The sequence below is a fragment of the Marmota monax genome, unplaced genomic scaffold, assembly GCF_021218885.2.
Source record: "Marmota monax isolate L192 unplaced genomic scaffold, Marmota_monax_Labrador192_F-V1.1 WCK01_AAM20220418_F8-fsc00327, whole genome shotgun sequence".
NCBI lineage: Eukaryota > Metazoa > Chordata > Mammalia > Rodentia > Sciuridae > Marmota > Marmota monax.
In genome coordinates, this window is record NW_026692808.1 from 373,903 (window position 1) to 399,233 (window position 25,331).

Here is a 25,331-nt window from a genome sequence, read left to right on the forward strand (position 1 = left end):
GAGCAACAGGGGTGCTGGCCCCTCCCAGGTCCTGAGCTTACCTCCTGTCACACCCCTCTGGCCTCCAGTCCCAAAGGACTGTCCAAAGTGACACCCTGCTTTGTCATGATCTAATCTCCCAGCCTCAAGGGTCTGGGGAGGATGCTCCTGTCCTGTCAGGAGCTCCCCTCCCCTTGGCTTCCTCCCTTGCACATTGTGCTCAGAGGGCCTCAGTCCCACAGGATGAAGGTGCCGCTGCCTGGCTCCTACATTGTGTAAAGCTGGCTTTCTTGGACATGAACTGAATCTGCATCCTTACACACTGAAATAATGTCTTTGAAATTCTTTAAATTCAGGAGACGGACAGTGGTGTGTGTTTTGTAAAAAGCTGCAGTCGCTTTCTTTCCTGGCACAAAGATAAAGGAGGCTTCTCTTCAGCCACCATAGCTGGGCCACATTCTTGGTCCCTTGAGCATAGTGAGTGCCACTCCTTGAACCCACAGACAGGCTTCCTAGGCTTGGCCACACGTCCCTCCCTCTGGGGTCAGCATGAGTGCGCTGGTATTCCAGGCTCAGAGGGCAGAAGCCTGACACCTTCCCCAGGGGTGTCATTGTGGAGGGTACCCAGACACGATGCTGATGGCTGCTGGGTCCTGGCCCAGAGCCCCCACCACTTTGTGAGCTTCCCCTCGCCACAGCAGAGACCTGCCACTGAGACTTCCCTCACCTGGCTTTTTAATGGAGAGTGAGTGAGGGCTAGGAATACCTGGGGAACAGTCACTGGTGTCTCACATGGAGGTGTGAGGTTGGGAGCCACTGGCAGGGGCCAGGCTGGCCTCTGCAGGGATCTCCACCACACACTGTACCTGAAACGTAATGCATGCTCAGTTATTGGCTCGGCATGTGAAAATGTTTTCTTGACAGGCATTGTCTGTGTTTGATTTCAAAATCAGTCCTTTCAGGTCGACCACTTTCCTTGTGTATTTAGAGGTAACCTGGGCTCTTGGGTGTCTTGCAAGTCTAGGCAAAGGGGTAAGTAGGCCACTATCCACATAAGGCATCCTTTCTTGCTAGCCTAGGTCAGAATGCACTGATTCTTTTCTTTAAAGATGGAAATGGCTTCACAATCCTCACTGAACAGATAGGGAAACCAAGGCCTCAAGAGGGAGAGAAGGAGATGCCTAGACTACACCACTGGAATTTGTCTCTTGTCCATCAGCCCCTCTCTAGCCCAACACAGGATGGAGACAGTGACACAGGGGATGTCTAAGCACAAACCCTCAAAGTACACTCTCTGGTCCCCAAATGGTGCTTGACCTTGGGGAGACAGCCCCCAACATCTCCCTCACAGATGCCAAAGCCACAACCTTCACTGGAGGCACAAGAGACAGCAGTCACACCTGAGCTGTGTGTGAGGTAGCACCCGAGGGGGACTGGAGAGGGTGGACCCTGACTCTCCCTGGTCCCAGCTCTGGCAGGGGCCCTGGGGTCATGAATGTACACCTGAGTTGGTTGTTATTTTTCTGCCTGCCTGTGTGAGCATGTGTCAAGGCCTAGCAACAGATGAGAGAGGTTCTGCAGAGAATGGAGCCTCCTGGGAATGTCCTTGTAATAAGAACACACGTGCCACAGTCAACTAACCTGAAGAAGTGGAGGCAAGGGGACTTCTTGAGGCAAAATGAAGAGAAGTCTATAATTTGTTCTGTTAAAATGATTCTTGGCCACAGAATCAATACTAAGCTAGGTGTCAATAACAAGAGTCGCTCTACCCAGGGTTGTACATCTGCCCAGATGTCCCTAAAGAAGTAATTCTGTGCAAGGCTGCACTCTTCTGACAGTCCCTGCATTAGTCCCTGTCACCAAGCAGCCAGTGCAAGAGCTCTTCAGGCCTCCCCGGCTCTGCTTTGTCACTGTTTTAAACCTAATAGTTTTCAGTTGGTCCATGAGTCTCTGTGTGCAAGGGCATGTGTGCGTGCAAGGGCATGTGTGCGTGCAAGGGCATGTGCGCACACACTGCTCTGCTAGGGGCTGAGCCTCCACTACACTTGACTGGGGGTCAGAGAGGTGCTGGGGACTCTCCCCACGGTAGTTTTGGTGGACCGGCCCCAGGAACTGTGGCATGGAGGCACATCCAGCATGAGTGGCCAGGAGAGCTGACTCAGAGATCTCCCCCTCGCAGGCCCTGCTCATGAGTATGGAGTGGACAAGGCTGAAATGAGCACAATGAGTGCCCCCCAACAGTCCAAAAACACATTGACATGATGCCAGGCTGCTCTCAGCACTCCAGTGGCCCCAAAGGGTGTCCATCATGATCTCAAAAGACAGACTCCCAAATGCTGAGATCCTCAAAGAGCAAAAATCCCTGAAATCTAAAATTCCCAAAATTGCAAACTCAAAAGATTAAAATCCCCAATATTACAAGCTGAATTCCCCCAAACTGCAAATCCCATAGGAAAAAAAGGGGGTGCTATATTCAGGATTGTATCTCAGAATCATGGGCAGCACCACAATTTATGGGAAGTTTTGTCACAAAGACAATACCTTAGTAAAAGAAGTCAGTTCAAATGTATGTTCTTGATCTCACATTGGAGACTTAAGTGGTTATTTTGTGTCTGCTGTGCATACTAAAGGTCTGCAGAGGAGATAAAACAGAGAGCAATGCAGACAGACAGTTTATTGATATAATGCTGATATAAGGCCAGTTCTTTTGTCTTATAATCCTTCCATAACCTGAAATTTGGTTTATGGTGCATTTATTTTTAGCACTGCTTGAGCCTAACTTTCTCTTTTCTTTGGACTGAGACCTCCACAAAGGATGAGTGGGTTGCCCTGTTCTTTTCTTCACTGTATCCCTAACAGCAATGCTTGACCCCTAGCAGACACTCTAATAAATGTCTTATAAAGGGATTCAAATCATTTTTAAAAATATACAGTGTATGCATAAAGCCTTCAGTACTAGAAAAAAGGGGGTACACCACACTACCATATCACAATTTGCTATATTATTTATTTTATCTTAGCATCACTTCCAACACTGGAGGTATAAGTTGTATTAAAACTTTTAGAGAAAGTTCAAATTCATTTTGTGCAAATTTGACTCAGAGAAAATGCATTGACATGCTGACTTTGTGTGTATGTAAAATAAATGAAGAGATGCCCTTTTTGTACATCTGCATTTACAAAAGACAATTTCTCAAGATCTGGGCTCCCTGAGTGACTGCATATTCAGTGGTAACCAATCTCAGTTTTTAACAATCTCCTCAAAAGACTTAGTATAGATGACTGCAGTTATAAACCTGAATGTGCACAATTACCAACCATGGTGATAATACATTTATATATTTTGCTTTTTGACCTATTTCTTTGTAATATTGTTTACTTCCTGTAGCTACTAACCCCGTGACTATTAGTACATCTGAGTGTTCATGTTTGCAAAAATGTATATATTGTTATTGCCTATTTTATTCTGTAAAGTGGCCTACGAAGTATTCTCTTGTGTTTTCATGTTTCTCAAATAAATCTGCTTTTTTAAATGCAATTTGATGTCTTTAAAGAATTTAAATTTTTTTCTAGAAATATATGTATGTATACATATATGTGTGTGTATATATATATATATATATATATATATATATATATATATATAAAAAATTTGGTATCACAGATTGAACCCAGGGGCCCTTAACCACTGAGTCACATCTGCAGCCATTGTTTACATTTTATTTAGAGACAAAATCTCACTAAGCTGCTTAGGGCTTCACTAAGTTGCTGAGGCTGACTTTGAACTTTCAGTCCTCCTGCCTCACCCTCCTGAGCTGCTGGGATTACAGGCATGTACCACTGTGCCCAGCCCAGAATTATATTTTTAGTATTTTCTAACTCTAAAGTCAGAGTTACAGTGTTTGGGATTGTTGTTTGGGATTACAGCCCAAATCAAACTGAAAATTCATCCAAGGCTCTTGGACTTGGGCTCTGCCCCAACACCCACATTCTGTCTGCATGTCTGAGTCCTGCTTGAAAGTAATCTCCTTTTCCTTATGGAGATTTAAAACACAAAGCAGGGAAGAATACTCCTATCCAGCATCCATTCCCTTTCCTTCCTCTCACAGAGTGTCAACTAATAGATTTGGAAATGTCCCCTGGAGGTGTAACACCAACAGGTGTGGGCTCTGGAGGGGACCCATAGGTGGGAATGTTCCTACACAGAAATGACTGAAGGAGGATCTTCAGGGCCAATGATAGTAAACTGGTGTTTGGATGTCAACTCCATCAGTAGAGAAAAACAAGGGAAGAACAATCCCCAGGAAGGGATCAGGGACGCCAAACTTGCTTTTAGCAATGAAACAGATGAAGTCTGTATCTTAAATTCTGCAAGTATTGTTATATGCTTTAGTATATAACATTTATAAAGACAAAGACAATAAGTAAGAATATATTGAGTCACATAAAAATATGAAATCTGAGATTGAGTCTCAGCTACAATGTATTCTATGGGTTGTGCGGTAAATTCGATGTTATTTTATTTGACTGGTAATATCAAAACACATTTTGATCAGATTGAACTAGAAGCTCAAGAGAAGGAACACTTTTGTTGCAAATCAGTCACAATTGCTTTCTGTGCATGGTCATCAAGAAGCTGGGTATGGTGTTATGTTACAGTCCCAGCTGCTCAGGAGACTGAGGCAGGGGGATGGCTTGAGCCCAAAAGTTCAAGGCAAGCCTTGGCAACAGTAAGAACTGGTCAAAAAAAGAAAAAAAAAAAGTCAGCAGGAGACACCCAAAGCAAGACCTTGAAACCAGCCAAATATGTGAAAGCATTCAGTTCAAACACAGGGCCAGGGCCATGGGCACTGAGGCACCAGGGCCATATCAAGGAGCCCTGGACCAGCTCTGCTTCTACTTCAGAGAACCCCGAGGCCTGCGCTTGAGGAGTCACGGCCTGGAGGGAGCCTGTCTCCTCCCACTCCCAAGCTTACCTGTGTCCATGAAGGGAGACAGCAGACACAATCACTGCCCCATGACTTGGACCCCAGGAAACTTGGTGGCCCCTGCTGAGCTCAGTAATAGCCAGTCTACTTTGTCTTCTGTTCCACCAAATGGTTGTGCTGTTGTTATTTCAGTTTTTAGTGTTCTGTATACAGTCCTGCTTGGCATAATACTATTTTGGCCAATGATAGATGGCTTGTATGGTGAAAGTCCCCTCAGACTATATATTTGAAAATTTCCTATCATGTGACTGACCCCTGCAGTTGTGGTGCAATGTGTTCCTCTCGTGTTTGTAGTGAGTTTGGGAGACCGGGTGGTGTTCGCATCGGACTCAGCATCCGGGCCTTTCTTCCCCTACAAGCTGTGCAGGGTCGGGGCAGCACCTTGGTTCTCTGTTGTTAATGACACGATACTGTGGGCTGGGTGGGCCATGGAGAAGATAGATTTGTTGTGGCCCACGGTTCTGGAGGCCTAAGGTCAAGGCACACGCCTGGAGCGGGCCTGCTTGTCAGCAGAGTCCCAGGGTGCCACAGGGCTAGAGACAGGGGATGGGTATACGTCTCTTCTGGTCTCCCTTACAGAGTCACCAGGATTCAGTCATGAGCTTACCTAGCCTGGACCACCTTCCCAAGGCCCACCTCTGAAAACCATGGTGGACAAGCTTCCTCCCTCTTTGCACCTCACAAGGGGACTGCCTTCCACATACGGAGCCAGGGCAGAGGAGCACTCAAACCATTTCCAAACCACGGAACGAGCCGCTGTCAACAGCACTGATGTCCAGCCCCAGTGTCACAGGGGCCTCTGGATGCGGGTGCAAGAATGGCTCCCATCCAAGCCAGAAGTGACCAGGCATAGGGTACCTGGCCCAGTATTCTTTGCGGGGTCTGTGTGAGCCCTGCCCGCCATTCAGTAGAGCTCTGGCAGGAGGTGGCCTGAGTCCCTCTCTCAGCAGTACAGATGGGTATGGCTGCACTGTCCAGAACCCACCCAAAGTCTGAGGGCTGGAGGTGGGGTGCAGATGTGAGGCCCACCTCTCATAGGGAGAAATAAAGGGGACACTACATGTCAGGGTCTTTGCTCCTCGGTGGGTAGGGGCAGCAGAAGAAACAAGAGCTGGACCTCAGAGGAGCAACTGCACCCCAGAACCTTCCAGGAGAGGGAGGAAGAGGCTGCAGCTCATGCAGGTGGGCTCTGGGAACTTGAGTCAGTTCTTGTTGATGAACTGCTGGACCCTCTGACACTGCCCTCCCTCAGAAGGCGGGGCTGTGCATTTCCAGGGTTCCTTGAGGGCAAGGTCTGCTGACATGGTTCTGTGTGGCCTAGGATTGTCTTGATTTTAGCACTACAATCTCAAGTCCTGGAAAATGCTCCTGAAGTCCTGTGGCAACCCCCAAGCTAGGAGTTGAGCAGGTCCAGTGGATACCACCCCACACTCTCTCACACATCCTGGTACACATGTGCACACAGGTATTCACACACACAGACCTGAGTATGCCCATCACAATTGTACAAACACATATACACACACACCCCAGCACACAATCAAGTATACAAACACCTGAGAACACACTTAGGTAAGCACACGTCAGCACACTCCTCACTCTTGCACACCCCCCCCCCCCCCGCCCAGTACACTGGCCTCACCCTTGGGTGTGCTAGTGCTCACCAGAGCCTGGAACCCTGACAGTCACTGGGGGAGGCTCTGGGGACCGCCCAGGAAGCCCTCACACCACCTCCTCCCAGGCTCTATCTACCTGACCATACCTACCTCTGCTGAGGCTGGAGAGGCCACTCTGCACTGGGAAGTCCTGGGACTTGTGCCCTGCATTTGTCAGCGTGTCCCCTGGAGCTGGGACCTGCCTGTGCAATCTAGCAGTTCCCCGCCAGTGTGGGTGCAAAGGTCACTCAGCTCCCATGCCTCCTGGCCCTGGGCAGGGTTTCGCCAAGGGATGGTCCTGTCCTCCCATACCTGGACAGTCAGTTCCCTCCCTCCGTATGCTGGGCTCGAGATGCAGGAACCCCCACCCACCAGTCTTGGACACCCTTGCTCCACTCCCCTTATTCCCTTCCTAAGCCCCCACCATTGGACGCCCTTGCTCCCCCGGGGTCTCTACCCCAGTCCACTGTCCCACGGTGCCCCTAAAGCGGACACCGTGTGCCTGGGGCCCCTCCTCTACTCTATACTGCCACGGTGGGTGGATGCCCTTGCTCCCCTGGGCTCCCGGGCCGCCCAGCCAGTGGCCTGATCCATCCTTGGGATTTGAGGGTGTCCGCAGGCAAATGAGCGATAGGCCTCCCCACAAAGGACTCTGTGGACTCTTTACCCGCCGGGTGTGCAGCCAGGGCGGTGTTGAAATGGGCCTCTCTCTCTCTCTCTCTTTTTATCAGGCTCCAAACATAAGGAAGAAATTAATCTCTGAGGAGGTATCATTTCCAAATCTAGAGATTCTTGTTTTGGAAACGTCTCCTTTGGAAAGCAGAGAATTGCGGAGACTCATATTTATTTGTTCAGGCAGTGTGCTCTCCAGGACAGCCTCTGGAGACCAACATCTGCTTCTCATGAGAGCCAGGGAGTTGTGGTGCCCAGCACACTGGCACCACATCATGCAACCCGCTGGTCCACCAGGCGGTCTGTCAACAGCCCTCACTGCTGGTCACGGCAGAATTTCAGCCACAGACTAGCTCTGCCTGCTGTACAGCCTTTCCTCTTACCAGAGGTTGTGATTTCCAGGGTTTCAGTTGGCCACTGTCTGAAAATATTAAGTGGAAAATTCCAGAAATGATTCTTTTCTGAGTAGCATGGCAAAATTTCACACTCCCTTGCTCTGTCCTGCTCATTTGGGATGTGAATTGTCCCTTCGTCCAGAGTCTCCATATAGTATATGCTACCTATCTGTCAGTTACTTGGGAGCTGTCTTGGTTATCAAAGTAACCATGTTGGTGTGTAGGGGATGTCAAAGAGAAGCCAGGAAGTTCTTCCTTGAGGCAGAAAGGTGAATGTTTTTGACTTAAGCAAAGGAAAAAAATGAATATGAGGTTGCAAAGATCTACCATAAACTGTTAATCTCTTACTGTGTCTGATTTATAAACTTCACCAGTTATGTGTCCACAGGAAAAACAGTAAAGCTAAAGGGAATGTAGGGAGGAAAGGAAAAGGGGAAGCACTGGGGAAAGAAATGGAGTAAGTTATATTCATGTAACATAATCATGTATTCATATGTTGCCATGAACCCCATTATTATGTATGATTATAATGTGCTAATAAAAACCAGGAGAGCCAGAGTTTGGTACTATCTGAAGTTTCAGGCTCCACCAGGGATCTTGAACATATCCCTTACAGATAAGGGGATGCTGTATGGTATTTCACAGTCAGATGAAGCCAGCCAGGGAGGGGTCATCCTGTCCCGGCACCCCAGCACATTCACTGTGGGGCCACAGGGAAACTCTTCACTTCCCCACCCAGAAGGCCACCCTCTCCTAGATGCAGCCAGGGACCTGCCCTCCTTGTGCCCTGGTCTATGGTTCTCCCTCCTGAGAAAAGCCCTTGTGTCCAGATCCTTCCTCTCTGGACACCAGCCCCCTGAGCCCAAGGCAGCTTCTTTCCCCTCTCAAGGAGCCGGGTGGGGGGAATTGAATGATTTCAAAGCCAGAAAAGTCAGATTCTTCTGGAGCCCAAACATTAGCTCTGTGAGGCCAGGGGCCTTGTAAGATGTAGTTAGGAAGATGGGATTTTGAGCTGCAGTGTTACGAGGGGTCCCAGAAGCCCCCATATCTATTTTCCCCCAAAGCAGAAGCTATGTTTCGCATAGCTCGAAACATCAGAAGTATATTCTCTTAACTCCCAAGGCCAGAATTTGATATCAAGGTATTGGCAGGCTGTGTCCTCAACTGGGGTTCATCTGGGGCTCCCCCAAGTTCATCTAAGTTGTTGGCATAATTCAGCTCTTTGTGGCAGTAGGGCTGAGGGGTCTCTAGCTACCCTGGATGTCAGGAAGTGTTTCCTTGAGGTAGAAAGGTGAATGTTTTTTACTTAAGCAAAGGAAAAAAATAGATATGAGGTTGCAAAGATCTACCATAAATTGTTAATCTCTTACTGTGCCTGATTTATAAACTTCACCAGTTATGTGTCCACAGGAAAAACAGTAGCATAAAGGGAATGGGGGGATGTCTGTGTAGGGTGTCCTGACTCCAGAACCTCCCTGGTCCCATGGTCTACAACATGAAGTGTGCGAGAGCCAAAGGCAGTTGGGAATGGATTCCCCATACATGGAAAGGACTGAGGTGAGGTGAGGCAGAGAGAGCTCAGAGACCAAACCCCTCATGTCTCCATCTCCTCCCCACTTTTTCCTCTGTTGGGATTGATGTAGCCATGAGGCAACCTACACCTCTGACCAGTGAACCAAGCATGATGTCCTCCTTTAAACCAGCCTGCATGCTGGGCACGATTCCGGGGCCCACAATTCCTGTCTCTTGCTGACTTCACAGCCGTAAACACATCTACCACAACATAAACCATTAAATTAAAAACATGCCTGACATGTGGAACAAATCCTGACGTCTCTGTGCACAGGCTATGCATTTACTGTCTTTTCTCACTGAGAGTCGACAAAGCAGGAAAGCCCCTCCTCTCCCTGGCCTGGAAGTTGCTGTGGCTGCTGAAATCACTCTGCCCGGGAGCTCAAAGCCAGCAGTGCCCTTGGAGGTGATGAAGCACCAACTGCCTCCTCAGCAGAGATGAAGGCACCAAGGGGTGGTCCCACTTATGGCTGCACTGTGTCCTTCGTCTCCTGCTGACACCATCATGGAAGCAGGGGGTGTCTGGGAGCCTGCCAGCTCTGAGCAGCTCCTGGAACAGGAGCAGCCTTCAGGAAGAAAGTTTACCACATCTCCGTCAGCCTCTGAAGCCACATGAGGAGGACAGGAGGAACTGCGGAGAAGTGGCCCACACAAGCTGGGTCTGGGTCAAGGGCTTTGCCTAGTTGGGTCAACTAGTCTTCCGAACTGTACATGGGAGGCAGGGACATCTCCACATTACAGATGCAGAAACAGATGTTCAGAGAGAAGTAACTTCCTGGGGCCCACAGTTCATGTGGCACAGCTAGCATTAAAGAAAAAGGCCTGATATACACAGGAGAGCCTTGGGTTTTTGAGAAGGCTATAGCAGTAGAAACACAGTCAGTTTGGGCTGAAAAGGTACAGCGGCAGGACCAAGTCAAAAAGGGGTGGTGCAAGTGAGAGTGGCAGCCAGAGCACGGCCTCCTGGGTGGAAGAAACACAGAGACCTGGAGGTTCTAGCCTGGTGTCCACAGCTCTTATGAGTTATCAACCCAATACAAACTAAGTGCTGGTGAAAGGTTCTGCAGATGTCATCAAGGTCCTGGATGAGTGGATCAGAGACAGGAGAGTCCCAGTGGGACTTGCGTTGTCACACCAGCCCCTTTAAGACCAAAGTGTTCTCCAGGTGGTTGCAGGAGAGACCAAGGTCTGCAGCAGGAGGAGGAAGATTTGTGCTGCTGCTAGTGAAAAGACAAAGGGACAAGGGTCGAGGACATCCAGGGTAGCTGCAGGGGATACCTCATCCCTACTGCCACAAGGAGCTGAATTATGCCAACAACCTAGATGAACTTGGGGGAGCCCCAGATGAGCCCCAATTGAGGACACAGCCTGCCAAGCCCTTGATATCAAATCCCAGCCTTGGGAGTTAAGAGAACCCATTTCTGTTGTTTCAAGCTCTGCAATTTGTGGTAATTGTCAAGGTCACCCTGGGAAGTGAATACAGAAGTGGTGAGTGGCTGTAACAAATGTATAAACAAGTGGCTCTGGAACTAGGAAGATGAAAAAATGGAGACACATGATGGAAAAAGTCTAGGCTACCTTGAGCAGACTGTTGGTAGAAACATAGATGTTAAAGACTCTGCCAGTGCCTTCAAAAGGAAATGAGGAATATGTTATTGGAAACTGGAGGAAACTTGTTATAAACGGCAAAGCAGTTGATTGAAATGTGTCCTCCTGTTGAGTGGAAAGCAGAACTCATAAAACATATACCTGAGGAGATTTCTATGCAAAGGGTTGAAGGTGTGGCCTGGTTTCTCCTTGTGTTGTTTATAGCAAAATACAAAGGAAAGAGATAAATCAAGGACAGAACTATTAGGAAAAACAAGTGAAAATAGCACTTAACAACTTGGAGAAATTCTCAGCCTGTCAGGGAGCAAAGTTGTTAAATTAGAATATTCACTATTAATAAAATGCTCTGGAGAGAAGGCCAGGGTGGCTGGACAAATGTGGTGATTAGTTGTGGCTCATGGTGTACGCAGCCATCTCAACAGAAGCAGTAAGAAAGATGGGGCTTCCTGGGAAAGGGCTGTAAAGAACTTCTTGTCTAATGACATTAGTGCCCATGATATGCACAGGAGACCTACAAGAGATTTGAGAATGTTTTATCATCCAATACACAGGCAGCTTGGACTGAAAGGTACATACAGGATGAAGCAAAAAAGAAATGTTGGATTTCCAGAATCCTACAAAAAGGAGAACAGGCTGATAGAGCTGGTGGGCTGTGGACAAATTCTATCCTTAAAGGAGGAGAAAGAATGACTCCAAGGGTGGAATTTGGGGCCCAGAGGATTATTTTCAAGGCCTTGAAACCTAAAGAAATTTGCTCTGGGATTGCTTGGGATGGATGACTCCTCCCTCCCTGCCTCCTCCTCCTCCTCTATCTTCCTTCTCTTACTTTAAAAGCAGTTGTAGGTTCACAAAATTTGAGTGGAAGATTCAGAGTTCTTATATACCCTGTTGCTATGACATTCACACAGCTTCCCCCAGTGTTAAAACAGATCTTCCATTAAGCAGTACATTGGGTACAGTCACTGAGCCCACATTACATTGGGGTTCATCCTAGTGTTTTTACTCTTTGGGTTTTGACCAATGTGTAGTACTGTTGTTGCCCTAAAACCCCTCTGTGCTCCCTCTCTTCCCCACAACTCCGGGAAATCACCCATCTTATGTTCCCCTAGTTTTCTTTTCCACAATGTCATGGAGTTAGAATCACACCTGATGAAGCCTTTTCAGGTCGACCTCTTTCCCTTAGGCTCTTCCATGTTTTTTCTTGGTTTAATAAATCCTTTCTTTTGAGGGATGATTAATATTGCATTGTCTGAATGTATGCAGTTCATCCATTTGCCTACTGAAGGATATCTCAGTGGCTTCCAAGTTTGGGCAATTATGAAGAATGTGCATGCACAGGTTTTGTGTGGATATTAAGTGTTCAATTCATTTGGGTAATCACCAAAGAGCATAATTTCTGGATCATAGGGTAAGAGTATAGTTAGTTTTGGAAGAAACTGCCAAACTGTCTTCCAAAGTGACTGTACCATTTTGCATTTTCACTAACAATGAGAATTCCTGATGTCTGCGTCCTTACCAACATTTTGTGGTATCTGTTTTGGAATTTGGCTATTAGAATATGGGTGTTGATTCTATGTTTCTACTAACAGTCTGTTTAAGGTAGCCTAATTTTTTCCTCATTGCTTTAATCTGCAATTCTTTAACGACATGAAATTAGAGATGCTTAACAACTCTTCATATGCTTATTTGCCATCTGTATATCTTCTTTAATGATGTATGTTAATACACATTTTTAATTACATTTTTCATTCTAATGAGCTTTAAGAATTCTTTGTGTATTATGGATAATAGTTCTTTATCAGACATGTTGTTTTGCAAAGACTTTCTCCCAATCTGTGGCTTGTCATCTTTGTCTCAAGTGTCAATTGCAGGGCAGATTGTCAACTCATTCTTTCATGGATCATGGGCTTTGACAGTCTATCTAAAGAGAAGTTCTTTTGTTGTTTTTATTGTTGTAACAGGGATTAAACCCAGGGTACTTCACCACTGAGCTACCTCCCCAGCCCTTTTTATTTTGAGACACGGTCTCAAAATAATCATTAGTTACTTAGGGCCTCACTAAGTTGCTGAGTTTGGCTTTGAACTTGCACTCCTCCTGCCTCAGCTTCAGATTAGGGGCATGCACTACCTCGCCCAGCAATTTGAACAGCTTTTAAGAATCCTATCAAGGTAAGTCTACTGACAACATACTCTCTCAAGTTACTTGTCTGTGGATGTCTTTATTTACGTTTGAAAGATAATTTCACAGGATAAAAATTGGTGGATTTTCCACTTTAAGTATTTTGCTCCATTCTCTTCTTGCTGGCGTGGTTTGGGAGGAAAAATCAGATGTCAGCTACTCTGTAACTATCGAGTGGTTTCCCCCCTCTGGCTTCTTTTGAGATTTTAAAAAAATATTTGATTTCCCTTGTTTTATTTTTGAATATACTAGGTATAGGTGTAGTCATTTGGTACTTCTCCTGCTTGCTGTTCTCTGAACCTCCTGGATATATATCTTTGTGTCTGACATTAACTGGAGGGAAATTCTCAGTTATTACCGCCTCAAAACACTTTCTGTTCCTTTCTTTATTCTCCTTTTAATATTCTCATATGTGCATGTTATAATTTTGTAATTGTCCCACAAGTCTGGGTATTCCATTTCTGTCTCTTTTTTTTCCTTCAGAGTTTTCTCTTTGCCTTCTATTATGGAAGTTCCTATTCTCATGTCCTCAAGCTCACAGACTCTTTCCAGCATCTTGATTTCTGTTAAAAGTCTTTGATTTCTGGCACCCTTTTTACTCTTAGAATATTCGTCCTCCTGCTTATATCATCTGTATTTTTACACGCTGTGCACTTTCCGTGTGTCTTTGTCAGCTTTTTGGCTGCTGTAACTAAAGGATCTGACCAACACAACTGTAGGGGAGGGCTCACAATTTCAGGGGTCTTAGTCCAGAGAAGGCCAGCTTCATTCCTTGGGCTCGAGGTGAGGCAGAACATCATGGCAGGAGAGGGTGGTGGAGGAAAGCAGCTTACGTCATGGTGATCAAGAAGCAGAGAGACTGCACACCCCAAATACAGATGCATACCCACAGCCATACCCCAATTCCCACCTCCTCCAGCCACACCCCTATCATGGGATTAAATCACTGATTGGGTTAAAACTCTTACAACCCAATCATTTCTCCTCTGAACCTTCTTGCATTGTCTCACATGTGAGCTTTTGGAGGACACCCTTAGCATAGCTATCATAGTATTTTTGGAAAGATCTTGGTCTGATAATTTCAAAATTCCTATTATCCAACTCGGTTCTGATGCTAGTTCTCTCTTCAGTCTTTCCTTTTTTTATTGGTGTATTATAATTATACATGATGGTGGGATTCATTATTCCATATTCATACATGCACATGAATGTACTTCTTTTAGTATGCAATTTTTTTGTTGTTGCTGTTGGAGGGACTTTATGTGCTAGGTAAAAGCAACTGCTGCACACAGGATTTTGGTAATGTGGTGTAAGATGTGGGGGAGGGAACTATTCTATAATGATTAAGTCTTGGTAAGTCAATGTCCCTGGTTCATGGACTTCACGATTGCTTCTCAGCACAGACCCTGTCCCCCAACAACCTGTCAGGTAAGATAGAATGGTTGGAAGGACCTGTAGTTGGATACTTCCCCTTCCCCAGGTCAGCCAGGCCTTTGTAGAATGGTTTCTCTTGAGGTCAGAGCTCAAGAATAGAATGCTCTTGTATACTTCAAAAATGGTTACTTAATATTTTCCCTGAGGAAGCCCCAAAGGGATCTTTCTCCAACATTTACTGTGAGAATATGATTGAGCTGCTAAAGGTGAACTCACAAAAGGCCATGGTCTCCCCTCTTATCATGTCTCCTGCGGTTTTATCTTTCAGGATTGAGTACAATGAGGCTCCAACAATTTGTCATTAATGGTGCAGATTTTCCTACCCCAATTTGGCCTCCAGAGAAAATTCTGACATGAGTTTCTGCTCCAGGAAGAGGGAATCTGTCTTTGCTGTCTGTTGCCAGCAATCATGGCGGCAGTATTGGCCCTGTGACCTCATTTCCCTGAGAGATCTAGGAAAGTCTGTTCAAACTTTTACTTCTTGTTAGGCAGAGGGATAACGCCAAGGTCCTCAATGCATGACTGCAAAGGGAAAGCCAAGTGGCTCCTTTCTAATTTCTATTTTTTCCTCTCATCATTGCAGTCATATGCCAGTTCCACCACTGGATTTTGGTAGCAGACATGTTTCTACAAGTCGGGTTCCACAGGTTCATGGATGAAAGGGTTTTGCCCCAAGGAGAACAAACCCAGCAAATCCTTACTAACAGCAGACTCAGGAGACCACAACCCAGAGTGTGACATTCTGTGGCAGTGAATGGACATGAGAGACCCTACACCACAGCATGAGGTTCTGTTCTGTAAGCACACAGGGGAGACTTCATCCCAGTGATACTGAGGACACCCGCCACTCACAGCATGAGGTCCTGCATCAGGGAGGTGTCAAGGGATGTAGGACACCCTATGTGTCACTCTGATCCGGGTCCTGGTAAAGGGATGGGGAGCCATCCAAGCCAGAGACGTGGGACAGATGTGCATCCCTAGGTGGTGGGATGCCAGCAGAGATGAGTTCTCTGCTATTGGTCAGAGGAAGTTAAGTGGGGCTGGGACTCACTGCCAACGTGTTCTCTAACTGCGGACCACACGCTCTAGGTTGCTGACAGTGAGCTGCACATGCTGCTCACGTGGGGTGCCTGGCAAGAGTGTCTTCTCCATTAGTACTGTCATGCCTGGCAGCATCCCCAGCACTGCCCTACTAGTGGTCTTCCCACCTGCAACTCCCAGCTCTGGAGCTGGCTTCTCCTTGTCTACCCAGGACCAAAAAGTTTCCTGTCCGGCAGTGTCCTTTCAGGGATGAACTAATGGGGAAAACAGGTGGTAATACCTCATATAGGAAACAGTCTATGCGACACGAGAAAAAGGGGTCAGTTTGAGCCTAACACCATAGTCTCCAAATGTCTGCATTTTACACTATTGTAGTCCTAGACCTGTTCTTCAGGCTGGCTCTTCCTGTGTCGATCAGATCTAACGAACTTACAGAGAGGCTCTAAGGAAGACTCTAGAAGATGTAGGTCCTGGGGCAGGTGCACACTGCCTGTCCGTTTTTTGTCAAAAGTGCACAGAGCTCTCCTTCCACAATACCAGCATTTGATTAACAGAAATGCGACATTCAACAAGGAAAGACCCAGGTCCAGGTGGGACAGGCTGGTGCCCTCCAGGCCTCCTGGTATCATACTGGCACTCCACGTGTAGCCTCAATGTTCTCTGAGAGTTGTTTTCTACAGCCTCTGCATCTCTGACACTCATCCCAGGGCCAGCTCAAGTGCTGCCTCTACAGAAGACTTCATCCTGGGATTCCCAAGTAGAGTCCCTCGAGTCTGGGATCCTCAATGACCCAACATGTGGTTTTCCAGTCACCACAATCCTATCCCTATGGCCACTGCACTGTCACATACTGGAAGAGGCAGCCCATGGTCCAAACAACTTCCTGCAAGGTACTCCTGGGGCCCTACCTGTCATTATCTGAGGGATACCCACAATACAAGCTGCTGTACCCTGAACTTTGAAGGGTCCAACACCTGCTTTCCCCATGCCCACGCTCAAAGCACTAGCCATACCAAAGGTGAATTTCTGCCACCTGGGAGCCGGCTTCTTTAGTGGCAGGGTGTGGTCAGGAGTGCCCATGCACAGGGTAGAAGCTCTACCAGGGCAGCTGTGGTTCTGTGTGCAGCTCCTCCCCCGCATATCCAGTTTTCAGAGGGTTCCGAGAGCTGAAAAGACAACGTGGATGTAGAAATCTGTGGCCAACCTGAGAACTGACTGAGCAGAACTTCTGCTGTGCATAGGAGGTCCTGGGTGTTGGGAAGCACCTCCAGGAGCTGGAGTATGGTGCTTTCTCCTAGAACACGAGAGGGATCACTATGGGTGGCACTCCACCTCCACTCACTGGCCCTTTCTCAGCCTCTTCCTTTTTTGTTTTTATTTTTTTTAAACCTTCATTTTATTTGTTTTTTATTTTTTTATGTGGTACCGGGTATTGAACCCAGTGCCTCACACATGCTAGGCAATTGCTCTACCACCAAGCCACATCCCTGGTCCCCCCTTTTTTTTGTTTTTAATTGCCACAATAATGGCACCTATTGCCTTAGTGCCTGCTGAAGGGGGAAAACACCAACATTTCAGTATGACATTTCAGAACAAGTCTACCATGTGTAATGGTCAGATCAGGGGTAATTAATATATCTATCTCCTTAAACACCATCAATTCTCTGGGTGAGAATACTCAGAATCACCTCTTCTAGCTGTTTTGCAATATGCTACTCACTAGAGTCACTCTACCATGCAAGAGAACACCAGAATCTTTTCCTTCTAACTAGTTTTGTTCCTGTTTTCCTACCTTCCTTCTGACCCCTGGTAACCACTATCCACTCTACTTCTGTGAGATCAGCTTTTGCAGTTCCACATGACCAAGATCACATGGTATGAATAAAGAAACTATGGTGTGTATACACAAAGGAATATTATTCAGCTCCCCCCAAAAGATGAAATCCTGTCACAGCAATATGGATAAACCAGGAGGATGTCATGCTAATGAAATGAGTCAGGCACAGAAATACAGGCACTGCCCATTCTCGCCCATGCAGAGACAAAAAGCTGATCTCATAGGAGTAGAGAGTAGAATGGTGATCACTAGAGGCTGGGAACACAGGGGAGAGGACAGATGGAGGGAGGCTGGATAGCAGGAACTAAAACACAGCTGGAAAGGAGAAATCAGCCTTCATGTTCTACAGCCCTGCCAAGTGACTACAGTTCACAACAGTCTATTATCTATTTTAGGAAGAAGAAGAAAAAGAGAGGATTTTGAAGTCTCCTAATACCAATAAATAACAAATGTTTGAGGAAAATGAAATACTTATTGCCCTGATTTGATGACCACACTCATATACATGTATGAGACTGTCACACTAGAGCTCACTGTTAGCTTTCCACTGCTGTGACACAATGCCTGAGAAAAACAATTTAAAGGAGGAAAGCTTTGTTTTAGCCTATGGTTTCAGAGGCTTAGTCCACGGTTGGTTGTCTCTGTTGTTTAGGCCTGAAGTGAAGCAGAACACCATGGCTGAAGAGTGGAGGGAAGGAGCTGCTCAGCTCATTATTGCCAGGACGGTGTGAGGCAGCAAGAAGAGGGGTGTGGTGCTGAGGTCAAGATGTACCATTCCAGGGCACATACCCAGGGACCAACTCCCTCCAACTAGAGCCACCTCCTACAGCTCCACACCTCCCGACACTCTACTCGATTGGAATTCCTCCATTGATTAATCCACTGGTAAGGTCAGAGCCCTCATGATGGGATCACTTCCCAAAAGGCCCCACTTCTGAACACTGAAGCATTGGGGACCATCCATACAGGAGTGTTTGAGGGACATTCCAGTCCAAACCATAACACCCACAAACATGCAGTGTACATTAAATACACAGATGGGTGACAGTGGCCTGCTGTGATGTGGCTTATGAAAGGACCATCTTTCTCTCTCCCAGGGGCCCCCTGGGAGAGGTGTGAGTGTCCTAAGACATAAAACATGAAGGCCAAGAGTAGGATGCAGCTGCAAAACCTATTTTAAAACTAGCATTTCTGGGCTGGGGATCTAGCTCAGTTGGTAGAGTGCTTGCCTTTCATGCACAAGGCCCTGGGTTCAATCCCCAGCACCACAAAACAAACACCACCACCCCCACCGCAAAAAAATTATCACTTTTTTCCTATTACTGGAGAGACCTCGGGTCTGTCCAGAAGACAGAACTCTGCACTTTTTGTTAAGGGTGCTGTCACTTTTCTCTTGGGGGCAAAGGCCAGGCAGGTGTTTGCTGAGTGCTCTGGAGGTGTATTGGACTTCGTAACGCACGGGGAGCGACAAGAGCTGTCCACCAGAGGAAGCCAGAGCAGGATGTGGTGGTGAGTCTGTGGCTGCAGTTCCCACTGGGGGGGCTTGAGTGTCACTCCCAGAGTGTGCCCGTGATGCTGTGATGGAAGAGCAGGAATGTGCAGTCGCGTTCCTTCAGGAGGACTTGGGTATTGCCTTAGTGCCTGCTGAAGGGGGAAAACACCGTTTCATGTTGGATAGCTTGGGCTGCAGCCCTGCAATGGCAGCACCAGGCTGGGATCTCACAGCTTCAGGGACAGCAAAGATGGTCATACTGTATTGGCTGCCCTCACCAGGACAGGGCTCTGCCTCCATGCTCATGACACCCAGGAGGAACCTCATGTGTACAGTGGCTCCCTCCTTCGGCTGCCCGTCCTGGGGCAAGGTGGGTTCCCAGACAGGACTTCAAACACCCACAGCCCTGGAATGGCTTCCCAGGCCCTACTGCAAGGGACACACAGGCTTGGGAAGTGCAAACCTGGAGGTGCAGTGTGTCTCCTCCTAGGTCAGCCTCTTCATCCGTCGGTTATGCTTGTCCACGGTCAGGGTCGCACGGTCCACGGCTGCTGTGATGCCACCCAGGGCCTCATCCTGCCGCTCTAGCTCTGTCTCAGTGTCCAGCGCCAGCCCCTTCAGCTTTGCCAGGATCTGGGGAGAAGTGCAAATAACACACAAGCAGCTTTCCTGAGGATGTTCAGGAGCACACACACCACTCACAGACCTCAGGAGCTGCATGTGAATGCACGAAGTTTTCTGAGTTGATGGCAACAGAGCCCACAGAGCCAGCTCCTGAGCGTGGCCGCAGCATATAGAACTCAACCCTGCCAGCCGCCAGCACACAGGACCACCTGGAGAGCTTTCTCTGTCTGCCCATGCCTCTGGCCTTGTGAGAATATCCTCCATGAACGTGGGTGCCTGGGTGTTGTGTCAGGTGGCTGGGAGTGTGGGGCTCAGTCCAGGTTCCTGGTCCCATCCAGTCACCATGTATGTTACCTGTCTGTGCCCATCTGGATGTGGATTAAACAAGACTTAAAAGGAAGAGCAGAGTACTGTTTTCCATGTGTAGAAGATGTCACACACAAATATAACAGGCAGAAAAAAACAAGGTGTGACATGTACCACACAGTGACTCTCCATCAGCAATGGACTACACATGTGACAGTGGTCCCATGGGATGGTGACAGCTGAGAAGCCCTTGTCACATGATGCTGTAGCAACATCACCCTCTTCATTTCTGTGGCTGTGCTTCATATCTGTGGGCAGAGCTAGTGTGCTGCTAGCATGCAAACTGCAGGGCAAGTCATTGTGCCAGCACGTGACACTTAGTAATAACTACCAGGGCTATGGTATGCTCTGGCTTATGCATCTACCACACCACACGCTTCATGTTAGAGTGCATTCCTCCTACAAACAGTGTGCCGTGTCTTGCTGGCCACAACCTCGTGCACCTTGTTACTACCTCTTGGTGGCAGTGAGGCCACAGCAGTGACTGCTCCATATCTTCTAAGTGTGTGTAGGTCACTCTGTGACGTTCGCATGAGGATGCAATTGCCTCACAGCATCTTTCTCAGATTATGTCCCACTTGTCATCAACAGGATGAGGAGCTGTACAATACAAACCCACCAGAGTGGGGGCACCTGGCTGCACTGATCTGTGAGTGGGAGGTTCACTGAGCATGAGGGCCTGGGGACAGTAGGGATATGCACAGGTCACGGAGGAAGACTGCCTGGGCCACTGCTGGCCAGCTCCTGTGTGCTGTGACTCACGTCATGTTTCATGGAGTCTTGTTCCATCTCCATTCTGTGGACACTCATCACACTGTGCAGCACTGCTGTTGAACTCATGCTTACAGAGTGCACTGGTCAAAACCTTGATAGACTCAGGCTGACATCAGGAAGGAGAACATTTCAAAAGAAATAGTAATGACAACTACTTGAGATACACACAATCACCCGCTTTCAAGGGCAGTTTCAGAGCACCATGAGGTCACTGAAGAGGACCTGCAGGGCCTGATTCATAGGAGGAGCCCCTGTTGTACTGGCAGCCTCCCCAGAAGAGAGTTGTAGAAGATCCACTTACAGCACATTGAGTGTGCACAAGGACTGCCTAGGTGGTGACTCTGGAGGGCCAGCAGAGCTCCTCTAGAGACTATGGCTGTGCCTGAAGCCTTCCCAAGGCCCCCAGATGACACAGGTAGGAGCTCTGAGTTCACAGGGGTCTGGGAGCTCCTCTAGGGACTGAGGCTGTGCCTGAGGCCTTCCCAAGGCCCCCAGATGACACAGGTAGGAGTTCTGAGTCCACAGGTGCCAGAGTGGGTAAGGCAGAGCCATCAGCACAGAGTTAGCTGTTACACCAGCAGGTGTCTGCAGGTATCTGGAGATGACCCAACAGATGCACAATGGACAAATAGCAGGCACTCAGTTTCTAGCATCATTAACCCCTTGTTCACAGGTCTGGCCTCTAAAGACAGGGAGACTTCCCTGTGCTCTGTGTCTGACCAACCAAAACAAAACAGGAAACAGGAGCCTGAGACAGTAAGACTCAATAGCTTCCCTGTAAGGTGAGGTTCGCATGAACACACCACGTAAATGAGCTCCACAGACTGAAGGTGACTCTGCAGATCCCAGAGGAGCCCGTCCTGAGCATGTGCATTCTGCAAGTGGGCTGTGACAAAGGGGCCGTCTATCCCTCTCCAACATATAGTGCCTGCGCTGGGCTCGCTGTCACGAGACATGGCTGACTGCAGATGGCCGCCCCAGATGAGCCTTCTCACTCCCTCTGGTAACTGGTGGAAACTCCATCAGGTGAGTCATTTCTTAGGAACTGGCCAGAGCTCTGGAAAGTATACTGTGGGGTCAGCTGGCTCTGGGGGATGGGCTGGATGACCTCATACAAAAGTAGGTCTTTTCCATCTCCTAGGCCTATGACCTCACATGGCGGATGCCCAGACTGCACATTAAAGAAGGAAAAATAAACCCCAGCCCACTGCCAGGGTAGATGGGCTCCTCCCTGCCACTTTTCCTGGTCAATGACTTCTTTCTCACTTACTTCTACTCTCAGTGCAGGAGGAAGGTCACCTTGTCAGGAACTGGCACAAAGGGTTGGCCTTTGCCACCCACCTGCTTGTCACTTGATGTCCCCAGACAAGGCCCTCAGCCGCCCACAGTTGGGTCACAGACAGCCCCTGGCAGCATGTATGTAGTTTCTAGGTCCCAACGATCTCTCTGAAATGTGATTGAGTTTATGGCCACCCACTGTATAATGACGTCTTAATTAGTGATGGGCCCATATATGACAGGGGTCCCGTAAGACCACATGGCCTGGTGACACAGTGGCCATCTGATTTTGTACATCTGATCTGTGATGCTCCCACAGTGGTGCACTTCTCTGACTGTGTCCCGGCTCTCAAGCAGATACAGGACTGTGTTGGAAGTGGAGATGTACTGTGGACTGCAAGGCTCTAAGCTATGTAACCTGACTTCTTTGCACATGAGCTGAGAGCTGAGCCTCTAGAAATATACCTGCACTGGAAGTCCAAGTCCTGGCTAGAACTCTTGGTACTGAGGCTTCTGAAGGCCACATATGGGTCCTATAATCCCTCAGCTACTTGGCTCCCTTTAGTGGAGATTACTGTTTGTCTTCTTATTGTAAGAATAGTATGTGTAAAAAGAAAAAAGTTGAAGAAGAAAATAATTGTTCATGATCCAGATTATTATCTGTCTCATTAGCATCCCTGTTCCCAAAATCCACAACCTGGACCTTCTGACCTGAGGCCACAGTGCAGCGTTCCACCCCTGGCTTTGTGAGACAGGCTGCAGCTGAAACACTGGTGCACCAAGAACTGTCCTAGGTCACCTTCAGACTCTGTGTGTAAGGTATATGTGAGACAGAAATGGATTTTGTGTTTAGAATCAGTTCCCCATCTCAAGAGAGCTCATTATGGCTATACAAATATTCACAGTCCTGAACAATCTGAAACGCATAGGACTCTTGTCCTGAGTACTTCAGAGAAGGGTGCTCAGCCTGTGTAAATCATATCTTTTCCCATCACCATATTCATATGCCCCCACAATATCCAGGAATATGGGATTAGAGTACACACAGTTTTGTTTCCTGTCTTTTTCATTCCCTAGCCATCCTGAATAGAAGCTCACAGTTAGGAAACCCAATGTCAGGCACCCAAACATTGTTTCAAGACTTCACATGTATCATCTCAGATAATTCTCAAACAAACCTATTTTATAAATGAGGCCAAGAAAGGCTGGACACTGGCTGGAACTCTGGGGTGCACTGGATCCAGGCTAAGCCAGTTCTAGAAGAAGCAGAAACACCTTTCTGACATCAGATTCAGAGGTCTGATGATGCACACACAGTAACTAGGACACTGCAGAAACTGCATGTTCCTGAAGAACACAGTGCAGACCTCACCAGGGGTTGGCAGGAGGGAAAGAAATGTCCCAGGGGTACTGGGTTTCAGGACCCGTGCTCTTGTCCATAGCCCTGAGCATGCACAAAAGCTCTCTGCTGAAAGGCCAACTCAATAAGCAACTATAGATTTTTAAATACCCACATAATAAGGAGAAAAAACAAATATATCCCCAATACTACATTTCAAAATGAAGTCAATAAAAGCAATGATTGATTATGTATAGTATTTTAGTTCAATGAATGTGTATAAAGTCTTGCTATGTCAGTGTGAATGTTAGACTTAACACATATTTCAACTAGGACAGACAGGTGAACGCTGGATACACGTGACACGAGATCACAGGACCACAGGACCATCCTTCCAGAGGACCATCTCATCGACAGACCCTGTGTGGCCAACACTTATGTCTCCATCATCCTCACATGACTCTGCCCACAAGGACTATCTCCACGTTAGACTTCCATCTCCATCTTTCTGAAAGGAATCAACTGCCTTGTTCCTATGCACAGTGAAACTGTGGTAAAGGTAAGAAAATATATATATATATTCCTTGGTCTTTGCCTAATAAGCAAAGTAATATATGCACCAGGGGCCAAAACCTGCTGACCACCTGTAAAATTTTGGGCATTTTATTATATAAATCATGAAATACAGAGTAGTTCCATTCAACTTTTGACTTGGAAAAAAGTCTCACTGAATTTTAAGCCTAAATAATAGAACTCATTCCAAATGGCCTGTTAAGACCCTTGCCCTGTCTGCCAAAAAATGCACTTGGAAAATAATTAAATATTGCAAATTCAAAAGAGATCTTTATAGTTACTACGTATGCAGACAAAGAAAATTACAAAGTTAACCTTCAAAGCATTAGTACCTCTGGAATATTGGTAGCCTTTTTCCTTTAAGAGAGGGACTGAAGTAATTAAACAGCATCGTGTGCATTCCATATAACAGGATGGAAAGAATGGAGCTCATGAAGTCTGGCCAAACCTTAAAAACAGTTGTTCCCTCTGTGGCTCAGGATGACAAGCTGTCTAGTCATCCATGTTAATGTTGCCAGCCGCTGAAATAACCAGGGGCCTCTCCGATGAGCCCTTTCTGGTTGTGAGTCAAAGACCAGGCTCCAAACAAACACGTCCCCAAATCCCTGCTACACAAACAAAGTAACCAGGCAGCTTTACCTACTCAGAAATTATCTGATTAGAAGTGCTTTAATTTTGGGGAGAAAGAAACATATAGCTCACATAGCACAGGCAAGACACAAAACCATGCCTGAGTGTCAGGGGAACCATTTTGGGAAAAAAAAAAAAAAACCCAAAGGAATGCCAAGGGCTCTTCTGCTTGGGGCATGTGTATGTGTGTGTGTGTGTGTGTGTGTGTGTGTGTGTAACGATGGGCAATGAGCATGGCTGTCCACTGAAGGCACTGGGTTCCCTTAGTATCTGTGGCAGGGAAGGGTAATGAATGACCTGAGTGACTCAGGCAGGAACCAGACAGGAAGTGAAAACACAACCTGAACAAATAAACTCAGGGAAGGAAGCAGACAAAGAGTTAAGAGCTGTGGCCCTTCAGGGTAGCACAAAAGCTACTGACCCTCCATGAACTTGGCTCTCCTGGCCTTGCCAACCCCTGGTGTCCCTGACAATGCTCTGGCCCAAGAGCCTACAGTCTACTGTAGTATACACTGGCCACTTTACATGCTCACAGTTCCTTGAACTCAGGATGAGATCTACCCACAGTGTCCAGGATGAGCAATGGCACACCAGTGCACTGCAGGAGCAAATACGGAAAGAGCTCAGCCTTGCCATTTCCATTTATTCATATAGGAAATAAATTATGGAAACATGACTTACTGATAGCCATGGGTACTTACCAAAAGAGATTCGTGTGCATGCATGCACCAGCAAGGGGCAAGGCCCGTGCCCCACTTGGAATGGAGCCTGGGCCCTAACCATGGGTGGCTGTGCTGTCATAGCATAATAGGGCTCAGGAAGACCCACCCTATACTCCCAAACACACAGTGATGTATTAGTTGTTGTCTCTGCATAGAATTTGAAAGATGTTCCT

At 47.3% G+C, this 25,331-nt stretch overlaps 1 protein-coding gene across 7 annotated transcripts in view; it reads right to left on the reverse strand.

The window, feature by feature from the left end:
- Positions 1–13,068: 13,068 nt before the first annotated feature.
- Snap47 (synaptosome associated protein 47) overlaps positions 13,069–25,331 on the reverse strand; it is a 72,970-nt gene continuing 60,707 nt past the window's right edge. For 5 of the 7 annotated variants that reach the window (XM_046448417.2, XM_046448412.2, XM_046448413.2 and 2 more), the window contains 2 exons: positions 19,316–19,485; positions 13,069–19,004 (listed from right to left, as the gene is read on the reverse strand). In XM_046448417.2, coding sequence (XP_046304373.1) covers positions 19,339–19,485 — 147 coding nt within the window. In that variant the 3' untranslated portion in view covers positions 13,069–19,004; positions 19,316–19,338. The remainder of the gene's footprint in view (positions 19,005–19,315; positions 19,486–25,331) is intronic. The other 2 variants (XM_046448416.2, XM_046448415.2) reach the window with 2 other exon arrangements.